Raw genomic sequence first — 20258 nt, forward strand, 5'->3', positions numbered from 1 at the left:
ATATATATATAATATCACACTAGTACTGCAGCCGGACAGGTAGATATATTTATTATGTAATGACTGATGGCGGACCTGCTGGACACTGTCAGCTCAGCAGCACCGCAGACTGCTACAGTAAGCTACTATAGTAGTATGTATAAAGAAGAAAGAAAAAAAAAAAAACACGGGTAGGTGGTATACAATTATGGATGGACGAGCGACTGCCGACACAGAGGTAGCTACAGCCGTGGACTACCGTACTGTGTCTGCTGCTAATATAGACTGGATGATAATGAGATGAAATCAATATATATATATATAATATCACTAGTACTGCAGCCGGACAGGTATATATATTTATTATGTAATGACTGATGACGGACCTGCTGGACACTGTCAGCTCAGCAGCACCGCAGACTGCTACAGTAAGCTACTATAGTAGTATGTATAAAGAAGAAGAAAGAAAAAAAAAAAAACGGGTAGGTGGTATACAATATTATATATATATTATATACAATTATATATATATATATATATATTAAACTGGTGGTGATTATTAAACTAGTGGTCAGGTCACTGGTCACACTATCAGCAACTTGCAAGTAGTACTCCTAAGCGGGTTCACTACGGCTGGCCGGCGGTCGGGCTCCCGGCGCCCAGCATACCGGCGCCGGGAGCCCGACCGCCGGCTGACCGACAGTGTGGCGAGCGCAAATGAGCCCCTTGCGGGCTCGCTGCGCTCGCCACGCTACGGGCACGGTGGCGCGCTACGCGCGCCACACTATTTTATTCTCCCTCTATGGGGGTCGTGGACCCCCACGAGGGAAAATAAGTGTCGGTATGCCGGCGGTCGGGCTCCCGGCGCCGGTATACTGAGCGCCGGGAGCCCGACCGCCGGTATACAGAAGACCACCCCTCCTAAGCAGACAATCACAATATATATTATACTGGTGGTCAGTGTGGTCACAATGGCAGTGTGGCACTCTGGCAGCAAAAGTGTGCACTGTACGTTATATGTACTCCTGAGTCCTGCTCTCAGACTCTAACTGCTCCCCACTGTCAGTGTCTCCCCCACAAGTCAGATATACATTATACAGTCACACTATCTATCTATCACTTCAGCAAGTAGTAGTACTCCTCCTAATGCTCCCCAAAATTACTACTGTGTCTCTCTCTACTCTAGTCTCACTCTCTTCTCTATAAACGGAGAGGACACCAGCCACGTCCTCTCCCTATGAATCTCAATGAACGTGTGAAAATGGCGGCGACGCGCGGCTCCTTATATAGAATCCGAGTCTCGCGATAGAATCCGAGCCTCGCGAGAATCCGACAGCGGGATGATGACGTTCGGGCGCGCTCGGGTTAACCGAGCAAGGCGGGAAGATCCGAGTCGCTCGGCCCCGTGTAAAAAAAAATGAAGTTCGGGCGGGTTCGGATTCCGAGGAACCGAACCCGCTCATCTCTACAAAAAACCCGCAACCGATTGCGTTCACTTGCAAATCGGGGTAACGCAGCTATTTGAATATGCCCCATAGATAATTTTAAAAAGTTCTCTCTGTAAATCTTAATTTATAAACTCCAGGGAAAAAGAATAGGTGGTAAGAATTGTATGTAGAAATTGTTTTTCCATTGCTTTAGTCCAGAGGTTCTCAAACTCGGTCCTCAGTCAGGACCCCACACAGTGCATGTATTGCAGGTCTCCTCACAGAATCACAAGTGAAATAATTAGCTCCACCTGTAGGCCTTTTAAAATGTGTCAGTGAGTAATTAATACACCTGTGCACCTGCTGGGTTACCTGCAAAACATGCACTGTGTGGGCTCCCGAGGACCGAGTTTGAGAACCTCTATCTTATAGGCCCTACACACTGGCCGATTTTTTTGAAAGATATGAACGATCTCGTTCATAAATGAACGAGAACTCGTTCATATCTTTCAGTGTGGAGGCTCCAGCGATGAACGATACGCGGCCCCGCGCTCGTTCATCGCTGGTCCCCCGTCGGCTGTGCATGCAGGCCAATATGGACGATCTCGTCCATATTTGCCTGCACTTCAATGGAGCCGCGTGACGGGGGGAGTGAAGAAACTTCACTCCCCCCGTCACCGGGTCGCCCGTCTGCCGTATCCACGGTCGGGCAGCTCGGCGGCGGATCGGCTAGTGTGTAGGGCCCCTGAGTCAATCTGTTTTTTTTCCATGATGTGTACATTGGCCCTCATTCCGAGTTGTTCGCTCGCAAGCGGATTTTAGCAGATTTGCTCATGCTAAGCCGCCGCCTACTGGGAGTGAATCTTAGCATCTTAAAATTGCGAACGATGTATTCGCAATATTGCGATTACACACCTCGTAGCAGTTTCTGAGTAGCTCCAGACTTACTCGGCATCTGCGATCAGTTCAGTGCTTGTCGTTCCTGGTTTGACGTCACAAACACACCCAGCGTTCGCCCAGACACTCCTCCGTTTCTCCGGCCACTCCTGCGTTTTTTCCGGAAACGGTAGCGTTTTTTCCCACACGCCCATAAAACGGCCTGTTTCCGCCCAGTAACACCCATTTCCTGTCAATCACATTACGATCTCCAGAACGATGAAAAAGCCGTGAGTAAAATTCCTAACTGCATAGCAAATTTACTTGGCGCAGTCGCAGTGCGAACATTGCGCATGCGCATTAAGCGGAAAATCGCTGCGATGCGAAGATTTTTACCGAGCGAACAACTCGGAATGAGGGCCATTATTTATTGTATTGTTACTTTGAAGTTGTCTGGCGTTTGAGGCAATATGTGTTGGTAGTATTAGTATAAATGAATGGAACATGCCGTGGTTGTAGTCTTGTAAAATGATTCTAGAATTATGGCATTTATTAGGTTTGTGATCAATGGGGGTGATTCCGAGTTGTTCGCTCGTTATTTTTTCCCGCTACGGAGCGATTAGTCGCAAACTGCGCATGCGCAATGTACGCAGCGCGCCAGCGCCAAGTAAATCTGCTCAAAAGTTTGGTATTTTACTCACGGCGTAACAAAGTTTTTTCATCGTTCTGCTGATCGGAGTGTGATTGACAGGAAGTGGGTGTTTCTGGGCGGAAACTGGCCGTTTTCTGGGTGTGTGCGGAAAAACGCGGGAGTGTCTGGAGAAACGGGGGAGTGTCTGGCCGAACGCTGGGTGTGTTTGTGACGTCAAACCAGGAACGAAACTGACTGAACTGATCGCTATTCGTGAGTAGGTCTGGAGCTATTCAGAAACTGCTAATATATTTCTATTCGCAATTCTGCTAATCTTTCGTTCGCAATTCTGCTAAGCTAAGATACACTCCCAGTAGGCGGCGGCTTAGCGTGTGCAATGCTGCTAAAAGCAGCTAGCGAGCGAACAACTCGGAATCACCCCCAATGTTCGCATAAACTGTTGCGAGATTGCATGTGGTACTCCTGTGCCATCTACTGGACAGATGTTTTAGTGCACACAGCCTAGCAATGGAAATCCTACAACGGAACGGCATAGCCATAGGCTATTCTATAGGGGAAAATGTAACAGCTTGCAAGTTGCAGACAACAAGGGGTTACAGACTATTTAACCGCTAGATTTTGGGCTGCAACAATTCAGAAGGAAAACCAGGTTGGATTTGCTGAAAGCTCACAGGCTGTTATATTTACTAATACGAGTATCACCAAAGATATGTGTTTGCCCATTCCAGCCACACCTATTGCAATCAGGGGCATAAAATCCAGCATGCAACCCTGCAAATACTAGATCAGACTTTCCCAAACTCTGCCATTGCAATCCAGGTTTTAAGAATATCCATACTTGAATCCAGATGGATAAATCAAATTAACTAAGGTACTTATCGCATACCTCCCAACTGTCCCACATTTTTGCTGGACAGTCCTGTTTTTTTGGTACTGTCCCGCTGTCCCACCCGCGGGCCGCAGTGTCCTGTGGTGGGGGGTGGGGGTGTGGAGAATTTGGGAGGCTCCTGTCACTCTGAGCAGCTATTAACGGGAGACAGAGGTGCTGGGGTCATGGCCAGCAGCTCACAGACCACTGGCCATGCCCCCTAAGTGATGAAGGCGCGGCTTTTGCCGGATTCCCACTTAGACCTTCCTCAATGTTGGGAGGTATGTTATTGTGTGCATGGATATCCTTAAAACATGGACTGCAAAGGCAGAGTATGGGACTCTCTGCGCTGGCTGTAAGATGGGTCATACTCATACCTCCTAACTTCTGTGTATCCGAAGGAGGGACATCTGTGTGCGCCCGTCCGAAAAGGGGACGTGGCCTACTGAAAAGGGTGTGTGACTTCACAGGAGGTCCCGCGATCGTTTTGTCACTGAGTGGGCATGCCCGGCGTTCTGTGAGCTGTCGGCATGCCCCTCTCCTCCTGTCTCCACTGAAGCTCTGCTAAGCAGGACAGCGAGTGCAGGAGCCTCCCAACTGCACCCCCCCCCCCCCCCCACTGCAGGACACTGCGGCCCGCGGGTGGGACAGTTCCAAAAAAATGGGACTGTCCCGCGAAAATCGGGACAGTTGGGAGGTATGCACACTTGTGAGCTCACAGTGACTTTCGATGTGGTGATGTCATCTGATCACACTTGCCTACTCTCTCCTGGAATTTTGCGGGAGACTCCCGATTTTCTTTGGGCAGTCCCCGGCGCCCCCGGAAGAGTAGGCAGATCCCCTGTATCCCGCTCCCTTCCTAGTGGAACAGACATGAGATAGTCACGGAAATTGCAGCACCATATGGAGAGAGAGAGGCTAAATTATGCGTATTGTGTCATCTTAGACCCACCCCTTCCCCATGTACCTGCTAATCGCTGCATTTTGCCATGATGGGGCGGGGACAAGTGACGTGCAGCCCGGCTCCGCCCCTAGCAGCGCCTCCTGTCCAGTCCTCTCCCGCAGAGGAGACACACAAAGTTGGGAAGTCTGCCTATGATCCAATCTTTGTAACTAGTGACGGATTCAGAGGTGGAGGCAGCTGCAGAAGCGACTGCACATATATGCTAATGCCGCTGCCAACAGAATTCATACAGATATGCATACCGGGTGCCGCGCTAATCCCTCGCTTTGCGTATTAAGACGCACAATCGGACCATCGGACACATATCGTTTGCACCATTGAACACCGGACCATACCTACGGAGGTGCAAAATGTCAGTCACAACATGGCTGGTGAAATTGTCGCAACTGTGAAAAAAGGCGCAGTCACTGGCTGTAACACACCCGCAGCGGGCCATCCAGCTCCCAGTACCTCCCAGGGACGCATACCAAAAAAGCGACTCAAACGCTGGCGTGTTACAACCGTACCAGGGGCGTGTCACGACTGTGACCCCGCAGTGGCGGCCATGCTGCACAGCCATATGGATACGCAGAAGGTCGATTAGCAAGCGATCTGTGTCCAATGTCTTCGTACATAAGCGGCGAATCTCCAGTGGGTGTCTCAGTACAAATCCCAGCGACTGCGACATTTGGATATTTTCGCACAGTCGCTGCCTACTGAATCGCAGCTGCGACGGCGTTAGGACAATACATCACTGAATCGGGCCCAGAACACAGAGCAATCATCTGTTCTCAATTGCAACACTTACTACTGAGATCCAAACTGACTCTAAAGGCAACGTCGGCACAAGAACTGAATCAGGAGCTTCATAGAGTGGGTTTCAATGGCCTCATATCCCAATGTGCAGTGACAAACCTCATTTGCAGTGGTGTAAAGTGCGTCTCCATTGGATTCTCTGGAATGACGAATTATGCTTCACCACCTGCGGATCTCAGGGTCATTGTAATGTATAGGCACAGGGGGTAGCTGCCCAAGGCCCCACAATTCTAGGGGCCTTCAAGCAGGGGCAGGCTGGGCCAGGGAGCCTGGGCTTATAAGCTGGGCCAGGGAGCCCGGACTTATGTCTCCTGAGCTTCTTGGGAGGCAGGTAGAGAACGCTGTCCAGCTGCTCTGATTGTGTATTATTCTCTACCTGCCTCCCAGCCGGCAGCCAGACAGTGAAGTGCTGTCAGCATGCTGATTGGTGGATGACTGGAGCTATCCACCAATCAGAGTGCAGCATTCTCTACCTGCCTCCCAGCCTGCAGCCAGACAGTGAAGTGCTCTTAGCACGCTGATTGGTGGATAACTGGGGCTATCAGTGCTGACAGCCAATCACTGTATAGAAGCATGTGGAGAGACGGCACTGGACCCCTCAAGGTGTAAATTATGATTTTATTTTTATTATTATTTATTCCCATGAATGGGTGGGTAGGGGCCCCAGTTAATTGCTTTGCCCAGGGCCCACAATGCTGTTAAGATGACCCTGGCCTATCTGACAGACGAATCTTGGTTTGGCGGAAGCCAAGAAAGCGTTTCCTGTCCACCTTTAAGTTTGGTGGAGGAGGAATATTGTCCTGTGATTGTTTTACCTAGTTTGTCCTGAGCCCCGGTGTATCTACAATGGGTGCAGGGTGTGCAGGGCACACGGGTCCAGGGGACTCCAAACTGCCCACCCTGCACCCACATATTATACTCCAGCATTGACTACACGGGCGTGGTATGGAAGGTCAACAGCAACTAGGTCGACAGTGTCTAGGTCGACCACTATTGGTCAACAGTAACTAGGTCGACAGGATCTCTAGGTCGACGTGGTATAGGTCGACAGGTCAAAAGGTCGACATTAGTTTTTTATTGTTTTTTGGTGTCGTTTTCTCCGTACAGTGACCGGGAACCCCAATTAGTGCACCGTGTTCCCTCACATGGCTCACTTCGCTCGCCATGCTTCGGGCACTCGGCACAGGTTACCGTTCCCAGGTCCTGATTCATGTTTGTAAGTAAAGCAAAAAAAGCAAGCAACTGGGCAAAACCGTTCTGCACTGCAGGTGGGGCCAGTGGCAAACGCAGGATTTCTAGAGGGGGTTTCCAAATGCAATCTTCATATATTCCGCTCTGCGGAACATTATAGATGATCTATAGCAGTGCTTCTCAACCTCGGTCCTCAAGTACCCCCTACAGTTCATGTTTTCCAGGTCTCCTCACAGGACTGCAAGTGAAATAATTAGCTCCACCTGTGGGTCTTTTAAAATGTGTCAGTGAGTAATAAATACAAATGTTCAACTGCTAGGTGTCCTGGAAAACATGAACTGTTGGGGGTACTTGAGGACCGAGGTTGAGAACCACTGATCTATAGTATAGGCTGTAAGAAACATATTTAAATTATATAAATAGTATAAGTGGTCTGGAAAAGGTTAAACATACTATAATAAAGGCACAAACATTATGGAACTAGTACCTCACTTTCTAAGCACACATTCTCCCACCTCATGGTAAGGCTCCTGTCTCTTCTTTCTGGTAGCTACTCTTTGGTCCAGTGCACTGAATGAGGGCTCAGAACCACACACACAGCAAACTTTGTAGAAAAAGCTGCAACTGGGTATGTGCAACAGCTCTGCATGATACAGCGGCAGCTCTAGTAATCATATTATATACCATTGCTATTGTTGTCATAGTTTGCCACTTGCCAAGGGGAGGGGGGTTTCTGGGCAACCAGAAACCCCCCTGCGTGTGCCTATAGGCGGGGGGGGGGGGGCAGATGTAACATGTTCAGAGAGATGCAAACTGAAATCTAAATTGCAGTTTAAAAATAAGGTTGTCTAAAGCTGCATACACACGGTGCAATTTTCCGTGCGATATGGACTATATGGTCCATATTGCATGGAAATATAGTGCATATCGCACCGTGTGTATAACCTTACGATGCCGATGCACGGTCCCGAGGGATCGGCATCGCAAGAAAATAAAGTGTGTGCAGGCAGGGACGATACGGACTACATGCCTCCGGGCACAATATAGTCAGTATCAGCCAAAAGAAAGCTTGCATTGCACCGTGTGTATACAGCTTTACATTTGTGGGCTACATGCAAAAGCAGCCAGTATTTACCCTGCACAGAAAACATATACATGCATATGCTCCTCTTGCATTGCAATATGGTGTGCTCCAGAGGATGTGGATCATCAAATCGACAGTGTCTAGGTCGACAATGTTTAGGTCGACCACTATAGGTCGACAGTCACTAGGTCGACAGGGTTGGAAGGTCGACAGAGTTTCTAGGTCGACATGTGCTAGTTCGACAGGTCAAAAGGTCGACATGAGGTTTGGGTTTTTTTGTGTCGTTTTCTGCGTACAGTGGTGGTCATTCCGAGTTGTTCACTCGCTAGCAGTTTTTAGCAGCCGTGCAAACGCTATGCCGCCGCCCACTGGGAGTGTATTTTATCTTAGCATAAGTGCGAACGAAGGGATCGCAGAGCGGCTACAAAATAATATTGTGCAGTTTCAGAGTAGCTCAATACCTACTCAGCGCTTGCGATCACTTCAGACTATTCAGTTCCTGATTTGATGTCACGAACACGCCCTGCGTTCGCCCAGCCACACCTGCATTTTTCCTGGCACGCCTGCGTTTTTCCGAACACTCCCTGAAAACGGTCAGTTGACACCCAGAAACGCCCCCTTCCTGTCAATCACTTTGCGGCTGCCAGTGCGACTGAAAAGCATCGCTAGCCCTTGTGTGAAAATACATTGTTCGTTGTAATAGTACAACGCGCGTGCGCATTGTGCCGCATACGCATGCGCAGAAGTGCTGTTTTTTTGCCTGATCGCTGCAAAGCGAACGAATGCAGCTAGCGATCAACTCGGATTGACCACCAGTGACCGTTAAGCCGAATTAGTGCACCGTGTCCCCTCGGCTAGGTGCCTCGCTGTGCTCGGCACAAATTACCGTTCCAATCGTAGTCCATGTGGATTGTTAAGTATGAAAAAGTAAAAAAAAAAAAGTAAAAAAAAACACACCTCATGTCGACCTTTTGACCTGTCGACCTAGCACATGTCGACATAGAAACCCTGTCGACCTTCAAATCCTGTCGACCAAGACCCTGTCGACCTATAGTGGTCGACCTAAACATTGTCGACCTAGACAGTGTCGATCTTCAGACCGTATCCCGCATCAGACACAAAGTTACTTACTTTTTTTTGTTGCTGTCTATATTGTAGGTCATTTTACTAAACAGCCAGATGATCGTCTCTGAGATTAGCGTCCCTGTAACCTGCAGGGCTATTGTGTCTGTGAAGTGTTATCATGCCTATCACTCTGTGGGGGGAGTTGTAGGCATGTACTGTACACAGAGAACACAGAGCAAACAGTACTTTAACCTCATGGCTATTGCTGCTGACACAGGGGGAGTGGAGCAGACCTGATCTCTCGGACACTGTTACTCCGCTTAGGAACCACACAGAGCCACACAATGAAGCTTTGGATGCGAGTCTGCGTAATATCGCTAGGGTTCGGAACTATTTTCTTGTGGATGGGGATGATCAGGAGGCCGACACACCAAGAGGCAGATTCTATACAGAGCGGTGAGTACCTCATGCTGTTGGTGCACTGAATATTCACTGCGGAGTTCCGCAGATTGTCTGCAGTCTATTAGTTAAACTTAACTTTGTCCCCCCCTCGCCCCATATAATAGGTTGTGTCCCCTGGGATGATGGCATTGTCAGAGTTTTCAGGCCGCTCACTAGCATAAACTGAGGCCACATCCAAGCTATTATTCTGGGCATTCTCATCCGTGTTGGGCCTTTGGCAGGGCTGCCATTAGAAATTGTGGGGCCCCCTCTCTGTAAAGGCCCAGGACTCCAGTCCCCGCAGCCCCCCCCCCCCCCCCCCTATGGCTACCATGGGCTTTTGGCTCATGCCACCGACCAGTCACATGAAGGCACCTCTATAGAATCCTATTCCGCTTTAAGGCTTTATTACGTGAGGGATGTGCAGACCGGGTCCATAATGGGGAATAGATGCAGGCCCGCACATAGGGCGTCTTTTGTGGGCTCCAGAGGGCGGTTGGAGAGACCCGTTTAAGAGGGGAAGGGGCCACTGTGATGTGACGCAATTCAGCGCATCTTCTGGGAGATTTGCCCACTTTTCCCGGCATCCGAAAGAGATTCCGGAGTCTCCAGGATGTTCCAGAAGTGTAGACAAGTATACTCTTCCCATACACCCCAGGGCAGTGGTGGGGATAATTTTAAATTGATAAATCAGTATCAGCAATCCTGTCATTGCTAAACGGTCTGGGTGGGCTGTTACTTGTGGAACTACAAGTGTCAGCATATGCATGGCTGCCAGAGCATGCTGGCTGTTATAGGATAAGTGCAGTCATAGCCAGGCTTCCAGGCCATGATGGGACCTGTAGTACAGCTGTTAATAATATATAGTGAAATAAACTCATGGAAACTGAAATATAAAAAAAGCTATTTCCCCCCGCACACCCTTGTACATTATTGCTCAAGTAAAGCATGGGGGGGGGGGCCTTTTTACTTTTTCTCCAGCACCGTAACAGGGCAGCAGTGCGCCATGTCCTGGCCCTGCCCCTAACCACGTGACATCATAATGTCACTTCCAGGGGGATTCCAGCTCAGGGAAATAGAGAACAGTGCGAAGTGTACTGAGGACGCTTCAGGCAGCTGAGAGTGTGCGCTCCCACCTGCCTACTCAGGGCCCGCCGTCCTGACACCCCAGTAATCAGGGTCTCACCTAAATGCTGCTAATGTAAATCTGCTTAAAGCTGTTTGCGTCTCATTTTCTTATCATATTAGGAATACCAATTATAAACTGCAACAAAAAAACACAATTGCACCATAATAGTAAGAAGAACAAAAACAGGATTCCGGCCCATTGTCATGAGCAATTCTTTGTTCTAGATCTGCATTAAGTAACTAATTATCCCTTTATTTACATCTGACCTCATTCCGGGGTCAGATCCTCTGTGAGCGGAGGGTGGAGGTAAACAGACCGGTTTGGTAAGAGGCCTGTGACATAACTGTGTCCTGTGTTCCTGTCAGTGAGAGGTGGAATAAACACATTACTGCACGTGAGGTATATTAACATTGTGTCATCATGTGACCTGTGAGGTGTCTGCTGCAGCCACAAATGCAGACTGGAGCCTATTCATCCAGGGAATGTATATCAATCTGCTTTCTACTAAATAATGTTATAACTGGTATTTTACTTTCACATAAATGTATCACAGGGCATTTGGAGGAGGTTTTGTAGAAATCTCATTCATGACCTACAATTTGCATCGGCTCCGCAGGCTGAACGCATTTCTCCATACCTCTGATGCGAAATGCGTCAGCAAGATTTAACACAATTGTTCGCTCTTTTCTAACCAAGGGGCCTAGTTATCAAATAATATAAGCTGTTTTGGGGGGATACCTGCAAATATTAGGGATCCCCAAATGTATGAATGAGGGACTGCAGCAGGTACCTCTGATAGCTGTATATGTAGCGAGCCGCGCCCCCCCCCCCCCATTCCCCACAGCAGCCGTAGCTTCCATAGCTTTTCATGTCAGATTTACCAAGCTCCGAAATGGGAGGTATTCAAGAGCTTGGCTCTGACAGGATAGAGCTACTATTTCCCTAATTTTTTACCAGGAGACAGTTCATCCGGAACAGCCCCCTCTCCCTCCCCAGCGCCATCTAAAGATGGCGTTGGTTTTCCAGCAGACAAACTCGGAAATCTCTACTGTATACTAGGGCGCCCCTATGGGGCTTATAATAATGAAAGGACATGTTACCTGAAAACATACAGAAACTGGTGTTTCCGCATGTGTAATGGGCCCATTAAGGATGATGAAAAGGCCCCTAATTATGCAGCAGATCTGGGCGCTTCTGTCCCGGAAATTTCAGCGCTACTGTAACAAATATCAAACTCAAAGGAGAAATATAATGAGATAAATAAAGAAGCCAGGGATCGTTTGGTTAACACTAAATCATAAATACGCACAGCTTTATCACTATGGTTTAACGGAATTAAAATGTATCTGTTTTTGTGTACGTTTTTTATTTTTTTTATTTCATGGTATTCACATATCCGAAATCTAGCAAAGTTACTGCATTAGTGGAATTGTTCGTGCGGTTCTGGAGCAGCTATGAATTGCCCCAGTACATTAAAGTCTGTCGCTGCAAATGGCGGTGAGTTAAATGCTTCATTGTGCGCATTTATGAATGAACAGGCCCCTTGGTGTTTTAGGGTCCCCCTACACCATGACACCCTAGATCAGGCTTTTTCAACCAGTGTGCCGTGACACACTAGTGTGCCGCGACCAGTTGCAAGGTGTGCCGCGGAGCCAGAGCAGCTTCCTGCACCTTCAGAGTGAACTGTTGGCCTCAGAGGATCAGTCATGCTCCGGCCGTAACCTATGCCTTGGTAACGCGGCGGTGTGATATCATAGGTCACGGCTGCTGCGTCTCACCACCCACCCAGCCAGCCCACCCGCCTGCATACATATCTTCCAGTTCCCGCCTGCATCCACAGCTTTCCTTGCCCACCCATAGCCATACCTGCCCAACCGCCCGCTGCTCAGTATTCGCAGCACACCACTATGAACAACCCCCACCACTGAGGGACAGGGAGGAGGACAGCTGACCGGTAGGGGCTAATATTTGTTATTTCATTTCTCCTGTGTGGAGCAATAGGATTTATGGGGGGAACAATGTGAATAATTCATGTGTGGAGCATTAGAATTTATGGATTTATGGGTGGAACAATGTGAGTTCATGTGGGGAGCAACATGATTCATGTGGGGAGCAATGTGATTGGCCTACACAGAAAAAACAATGTACTGTATGTGTGGATTTTTTTTTTTTTACTGTGAGGGCCAATGTGTGTTTTGTTTTTTCTGTGGGGAACTGATGGTGTGCCTTGGCAATTTTAAAATAGTTTTCTGTGTGCCGCGAGTAAAAAAAGGTTGAAAAAAACTGCCCTAGATAATCAATTACCTTCGCTTAATGGCAGCACTATGGGCTTAATTCAGACCTGATCGCTAGGGTGTGTTTTTTGCATCCCTGCGATCAGGTAGTCGCCGCCTACAGGGGGAGGGGATTCTCAGTGCAGGGGTGCGATCGCATGTGCAGAGAGCTGCACAAACAAAGGTTTGTGCAGTCTCAGCACAGCTCAGGACTTACTCTCCCAGTGCGGTGATCCAGCCAGGAGCTGACGTCAGGAACTCTCCCTCAAAACGCTTGGACACGCCTGCGTTTTTCCGGACCCTCCCTGGAAACTATCAGGTAACACCCACAAACGGCCTCTTCCTGTCAATCGCCGGTGCGATCGTTTTCTTCGTTAGTTCCGTCACTGTCCGGCGATCGTCGTCGCCCCACCTGCGCATTGCGGTGTATCCGCATGCGCAGTTCTGACCTGAAAAAAGCTACCGCGTGATCAGGTCTGAATGACCCCCCATGTGCGCTACAGCCCACTGCAGACATGACTACTGCTGATGTAAGTGCGCAGCGTTAGGATTCTCTGCAGCGGAGGCACACGTAATACAGCTTGGTGGGATGTAATATGCTGGGGCAGCAGGAACGGCGTACAGTAGGAAGTCGGTGCATTACTCACATTCTGATATTACAGCATCAGGGCACGTACTGTACTTCATGCACAGCAGAACATGTTGTTTCTGTCATGTCATTCGCTGGACTTGGCACGTGTGAAATTTTATCTAGGTTAGGAAAACAGGTTTCACCGTCAGCTTGTGGGGAATGTTAGGAAAGAGTGGGACTCATTTATGAAATATACCTGATTTACAACACAAGTTTCGTGGCAGGGGTTTCGTATGCTATGATGACACACTGATGACGGTCAAAATGTCGACATCACAATGTTGACCCTGGAATGTTACAGCGTTGTAACCGCGGGGGTCATTCCGACCCGCTGCCGGGGAAAACGGGTCCGGAATGCGCATGCGCAGCGGGCGCAGGTACGTGGTTGCACAGCAAAGGGGAACGCCGGGCAGCGATGGAATTAAAGAAGAAAACAATCGCTTCCGCAATCGCAACGAGATTGACAGCAGGAAGGCGTTTGTGGGTGGCAACTGACCGTTTTCTGGGAGTGGTGAGGAAAATGCAGGCGTGTCCAGGAGTTTGCAAGGCGGGTGTCTGACGTCAGTTCCGGGACCGGACAGGCTGAAGTCATCGCAGTGGGTAAGTAAGTCCAGAGCTACTCAGAAACTGCACAAAATGTGTTTGTATAGCTCGGCTGCACAAGCGTTTGCAGCCTTGCTATGCAAAAATACACTCCCCCATAGGCGGCGTCTAGTTGATCACACGGGCTGCAAAAAGTTGCAGCGTGCGATCAACTCAGAATGAGGCCCCGTGCCTGCATTAGAACTTTGTGCGGTATCCAGTCTCTAGTTCAACCACTTTTAGGTCGACAGTCATTAGGTCGACCACTATTGGTCGACATGGAAAAAGGTCAACATTAGTTTTCCACATTTTATTTCATTATTTGAACTTTTTCATACTTTACGATCCACGTGGACTATGATTGGGAATAGTAACTTTGCCCGAAGCTGTATAAAGCGCAACGGTACGTGTAACGCTCTGCAATCCTCTTATCATTATCACCATCCCTGGAAGGTGACGGCACGGGCAGCTCACAGAAAATAATGTTTCATTTAATTAAATAATTTTTCCAATAAAAAATTACAAATGGAATTTTCTTCTATTTTTATTTTTTTTGAAGTTAACATTTTATTTGTTTTTATTTGTCTATTTTTATGAAAGTGGAGCGCAAAGAGGCCTATTTATCAACGAGTCATAAAACGCGTTGCGCATGATAAATGGTGCTCCAGACAATCAGCTCCCCATTGTCATTTCTCTCTCTCTCTCAAACACATGACAGTTGGGAGCTGATTGGCTGGAGTACCATTAATCATATGCAATGAGTTTTATCATTCACAACAAATTTTATCACTCGTTGATAAATGAGCCCCAAGGTCTTGGATTTTAGTTCCACTGCACATACGGATGTGAGCCAGCAATCTTGGGTCTCGCATGTGCAAATAAGGTGCTTTTAATGATAAATGCGCCCCTTAGTGATTTTATACACTTTGCACTTTATACCTTCATTCGTCTCTGGGCATCTTAGGTTATTGTTGTGTTATCCTACACTCGGACGCGCAGTGGCTGTGTATGCATCATGCCGCGGAATCCTAACTACCTTGCGCTAATGCAAGTTTCCATAGTCCTAATGCGAGAATCCGCGCGGATACAAGCGGGAAGCTGCCCCGCCCACTGTTTCTCTGGCCTCAGTGACATCATTAGTACCAACACTGGCACATCTTCCCTTCCCTGTGCGCACAACTTAAAACAGCGCGGGAATCTAGCTGAATGCCACACAACACTGGCACGAGACAGAACAGCTGCATGCAATCACATTGTCGCTGGTCAGTTCCCGCCACAAAACGCCCATTTCAGGCACAGACAGATCCGTCTGACAGAATCGGATGGGGATACACAAAATACGTACATTTGCTTCTGCGCAAGCTATATGTTAAAACTCGCTAACTGCATCCGTGCAAAGAGATCTGTCCGACTTATAATCAACCCCCTAGTCTCAATCTACACCTACGGAATCTCATTTTACAGGAAAGGCCGCGAGACACTAGCGGTGACCCCAAGGGTCGGCTTGCCAGCGCTAAATCAATTTAGAAGTGCCCAAGAGGAAGGTGATATGTATTGTGTGAGATCAGTGCCTGACGGGGGCATACTTTTTCGAGGACTTGGGGCACCTCCTAACTCTCAATTTACAAACACAAGATGAGGAAGATCGGTATGGCTACTCTCACTGTATAAGGGCATCCGGTTAGCAGAGGGTTAACTAAGGGGGTTAGAGCAGGGCACGTGCCCTGGGCGCCTTGGCAGGCCCAGTAGAGGGGGGCGGCGGCCAGGGCATCATGCCCACTCGCCCCCGCTACTGTTGCGCTGCTCCCTGGGCCGTCCCCCACCCCTCAATGTGTTTACTGTCTACTCTGGTCTCCGGTGGCGGTGGGGAGGTCTCTTAGGTTTGTTTTTTTAGCTCCTGATTGGCTGCCGGTCCATGAGCTCTGATTGGCTAACGAACCGGCGCCAAGATACCCGCGGTCGGCCGCCGGAGAGACCGGACTCCATGGTGCATTGAGGGGCAGGAGAGGCACTGTGCTTTCCTCCCCTCACATGGAAGACAGCAGCAGATGGCAGCGGGCAGCACCAACGGTTAGCGGAGGGGGGGGGGGGCGGGGGTTAGAGCAATGTTTATCTGGCACTGTGGTGCAATGTATATCTGGCACTGTGGTGCAATGTGTATCTGGCACTGTGGTGCAATGTGTATCTGGCACTGTGGTGCAATGTGTATCTGGCACTGTGGTGCAATGTTTATCTGGCAGTGTGGTGCAATGTTTATCTGGCACTGTGGGGCAATGTCTATCTGGCACTGTGGTGCAATGTATATCTGGCACTGTGGTGCAATGTGTATCTGGCACTGTGGTGCAATGTGTATCTGGCACTGTGGTGCAATGTTTATCTGGCAGTGTGGTGCAATGTGTATCTGGCACTGTGGTGCAATGTGTATCTGGCACTGTGGTGCAATGTGTATCTGGCACTGTGGTGCAATGTTTATCTGGCAGTGTGGTGCAATGTTTATCTGGCACTGTGGGGCAATGTCTATCTGGCAATGTGGGGCAATGTATATCTGGCACTGTGGGGCAATGTTTATCTGGCACTGTGGGGCAATTGTGTATCTGGCAATGTGGGGCAATGTGTATCTGGCAATGTGGGGCAATGTGTATCTGGCAATGTGGGGCAATGTGCATCTGGCAATGTGGGGCAATGTGTATCTGGCACTGTGGGGAAATTGTGTATCTGGCACTGTGTGTACTGTGTAAAAAGGGGACTCTGCCTGCATACTGTGTAAGGGGACTCTACTGCCGTAATGTGCAAAAATTTAATGAAGGTGTGCTGAGAGAGGACACGACACAAGGGGTAGGTGATAGTGTGCTGAGAGGCAACACGGGGGGTAGGTGATAGTCATGTTGGTCATGTTGGCTTGGCATGCCCCATTTTCAGTGGCTATTCCCCTTCTGGTATGTGGTCACGCTCCTTCTGGTGCGTGACCACGCCCAGCACACAGTTTTTTTTTTTTTGGGGGGGGGGAGCCACTCCTCATCTTGCCCTGGGCTCCGAAAACCCTAGTTAAGCCCCTATTTTAGCAGAAGCACGGTGAAGTGGTGGAAAGTTTATTATATTATTGTAAACGTGCTGGGGGGATTCTGAGTGTTTATTTTCTAGATTACCCCCCTCTAGAGCACTTGCTGTTGCTTAGAAATTGATATCTGTTCTCTGTTTCCAGCAGACCATGAGAAGACAGCGAGAAGGCCTTTCGTCACCTTCGACATCTTCATTCACGCCCAGCATCTGAGGAAAAAGAAGCTGAGAGATTTTTGTGGCAAGTTCCCTGAATTCACCTCTGTGAATGCGTCTGAAGGAGGGGAACATCTCCTGTCCAGCCTGACTGTGAGCCCAAAACTGTTGATGGTCCATTGTAAGTCACCCGGGGGTGCCTTCGACCAATGGGAGGAGCTGATACAAGCGATGGAGAAAGGTTCTGATGCGGGCACATGGGGGGCACTTCCCGAAGACCACCAACCTGGAACGCTTCACAATAAACTCCGTGACTACAACCTGTCCACCATGGAACACGTCCTTCGTACCTACACGAAGGTCCTCTTTGTTAGGGATCCGTTTGAAAGGCTCGTTTCGATGTACATGCAAGACCATGCTGGTGAAATCACCTTCGATGAGTTCATCGAGGTCATTCTGGCCATGGAGACGAGCGAGGGCGGTGACGGTGTCTCAGCCAGTTCCATGATAAGTTTGTGCCACCCTTGTTTCATCAGATACGACTATATAGTGATGTATGATTTCTTAGAGGCTGAACTGTATCACCTCATCAATAGAATATTCTCCCGGCAGGTCATTCTGCTGCCATCGCCTAAAGACTCCAAGCCGAAATCGCCGCCCAAGTGGCTGATTGAGAACCTGTTCCGGGGACTCAGCGGGCAGCAAAGAAACCAGCTTTCCGAAATATACTCCCAGGATTTTGCGGCCTTCCCATTACACGGCAGCTTGCTCTGGAATCACACGGAATAAGCCCCATCAAAGGCTGCTCTCAGTGCAATAAGGAGTATTTATTTTATGGAACAAAGAGTTTTTGGGTTTTGGTTTTTTTTAAACAAATATTTTCTTTTTGTCAGACTGAATTCAGCAAGTTGCTGTGGAATCTATCGTATAGCATTTTTCTAGGGTGAAATTCTAAACGTAACGGGGTTGATTCTGAGTAGGAGGGATCTCTGTACATGGACGCATATGGCAAGTTTTTGCATACGGCGCAAATTTACGCATTTTGTGTCTCTCCGTTCTATTCTAACTCGGGCGGATATTTGCTGGATGTCTTACCGTGAAGAGGGCATTTTATGGCGGGAACTGGGTGGCGACAATGCAATTGCACGGAGCTAGTTTGTCGTGTGGAAGTGTCTGAGAGGTTCATATCCCATTGGCTTTCTTGCCAAATTATTAGGATATAGGGGGTCATTCCGACCCGATCGTACGCTACAGGTTTTTGCAGCCGTGCGATCGGGTCCGGAATGCGCATGTGCTGTGGCCGCAATGCGCAGGTGCTTTGCTGACCGGCGACGGAGAACGCTAGGCTGCGAATGTTCTAACGAAGATTTCAATAAAAGCTGCGATCGCAAGGTGACTGATAGCAGGAAGGCGTTCCGGGGTGTCAACTGACCGTTTTCTGGGAGTGGAGAGGAAAACGCAGGCGTGTCCAGGCGTTTGCAGGGCGGGTGTCTGACGTCAATTTCCAGGACAGGACAGGCTGAAGTGATCGCAGCAGCTGAGTAAGTTCAGAGCTACTCAGAAACTGCACAAACTGTTTTTCTACAGCTCCCTGCACAAGCGTTCGCACACTTGCACAGCGAAAATACACTCCCCCACAGGCGGTGACTATCTGATCGCACAGGCTGCAAAAAGTTGCAGCGTGCGATCAACTCGGAATGACCCCCCATAGGCTCCAATAATCCATCAAGTCATATCTGGAACCTTTATCTTTGGACTGTTCAGGACCGTCTTTTGTTTTGAGTTACAGCAACGGCCGGCCATTTAATTCTATATCAATACAATTTTGCCCTGTTATACTGTGTGTTTACATTATCCTTTTCTCCCCATAGATCCTGTTTTACATGATCCTGTGAGTAGAATATATATTCCATCCTAGAATCCATCTTCTCTATAGACATTTATGGATCTTAGGGGGAGATGTATGAAAACTTTGGAGAGAGATAAAGTCTAGAGATAAATTACCAACCAATCAGCTGACACTTTCAAACACAGCCTGCAAACTGACTATGACAAGCTGATTGATTAGTACTTTACCTCTCTCCACTTTATTTCTCTTTAATGTTTGATACACCTCCCCCTGGATTTGGTGTTTTCCTTAGAGCACCCCTTCAGCAGCCATTTTGTCAGGTGCCGGGTCGCTGTTTGACCTCAGACACATTAGTGCCTTTTGAAGTTAGATATTGCTGGTCAGTAAACCTTGACAATTTGTTTTGCCATTTTATCATTTTCCTGTTGTCCATAGATTGTTTTTAAATAAATAATACATTTTTACATTTGATCTTTTATTCTTGATTGGTTCATTGAAAAACAGTAAGTCCCAGTTCTTGTTCAGTATTAAAATATAAAACGCATTTAAGGCACAGGGGGAGATTTATCAAATCTTGGAGAGTCTATTCATGAAGCAGTGAAAAGAGTGGAGAAGTGAGCCTGTGGCGAAGTTGCCCATGGCAACCAATCAGCTGCTCCGTACAACTGTAACGTATGCAAATTATAAATGTTACTTCAATGCTGATTGGCTGCTATGGGCAACTTCTCCACTGGCTCACTTCTCCACACGTTTCCCTGCTTCATGAATAGACCCCTAAGTACCAACCAATCAGCTCATAACTGTCATTTCCTAAACACAACCTGCAACATCACAGCTAGGAGCTGATTGGTTGTACTTTATCTCTCTTCACTTTATCTCTCTCCAAGCTGTGATAACTCTCCCCCGCAGGCCAGTCCAACCCCTGTAAGATATGACTTGGGCGGACTGTTGCCCATTGCGAGCACCCGCTTTTGGGTGGGGCTTACATTGTGCAATAGCTCTGAGTGGGTGGAGCTCTAGTATTATAGTATCCTATAATGGGACCCTGTTTTGTGACTCCATGTTGTACAACCATGCAATGTGCTGACAGACCAATGAAATGCACCAGAACAAAGCCAGGGTATTGGGGTGTGCTGTGCTCTGTAAATGACCTCCTACGTGTTTGTTTTCTTTTTTGTATATTAAGAATTATTTCCGTCAGAGCCGGCCCTAGCTATAGGCAATACAGTGTATAGGCAA

At 48.4% G+C, this 20258-nt stretch overlaps 1 protein-coding gene across 2 annotated transcripts; it reads left to right on the forward strand.

Moving 5' to 3' along the window:
- The first annotated feature begins 9161 nt into the window (after positions 1 to 9161).
- On the forward strand, positions 9162 to 19488 carry LOC134911882 (carbohydrate sulfotransferase 11-like). 2 transcript variants are annotated; one of them, XM_063919848.1, is made up of 2 exons: positions 9162 to 9357; positions 17160 to 19488. In XM_063919848.1, the coding sequence occupies exons 1-2, from the start codon at positions 9246 to 9248 to the stop codon at positions 17957 to 17959; spliced, it is 912 nt and encodes a 303-aa protein (XP_063775918.1). In that variant the 5' UTR covers positions 9162 to 9245; the 3' UTR covers positions 17960 to 19488. The 2 variants fall into 2 exon arrangements, with proteins under 2 accessions (XP_063775918.1, XP_063775919.1); XM_063919849.1 differs by having other exon boundaries at positions 17163 to 19488.
- The last annotated feature ends 770 nt before the right edge of the window (positions 19489 to 20258 follow it).

This window comes from Pseudophryne corroboree, chromosome 4 (assembly GCF_028390025.1).
Source record: "Pseudophryne corroboree isolate aPseCor3 chromosome 4, aPseCor3.hap2, whole genome shotgun sequence".
Classification (NCBI taxonomy): domain Eukaryota; kingdom Metazoa; phylum Chordata; class Amphibia; order Anura; family Myobatrachidae; genus Pseudophryne; species Pseudophryne corroboree.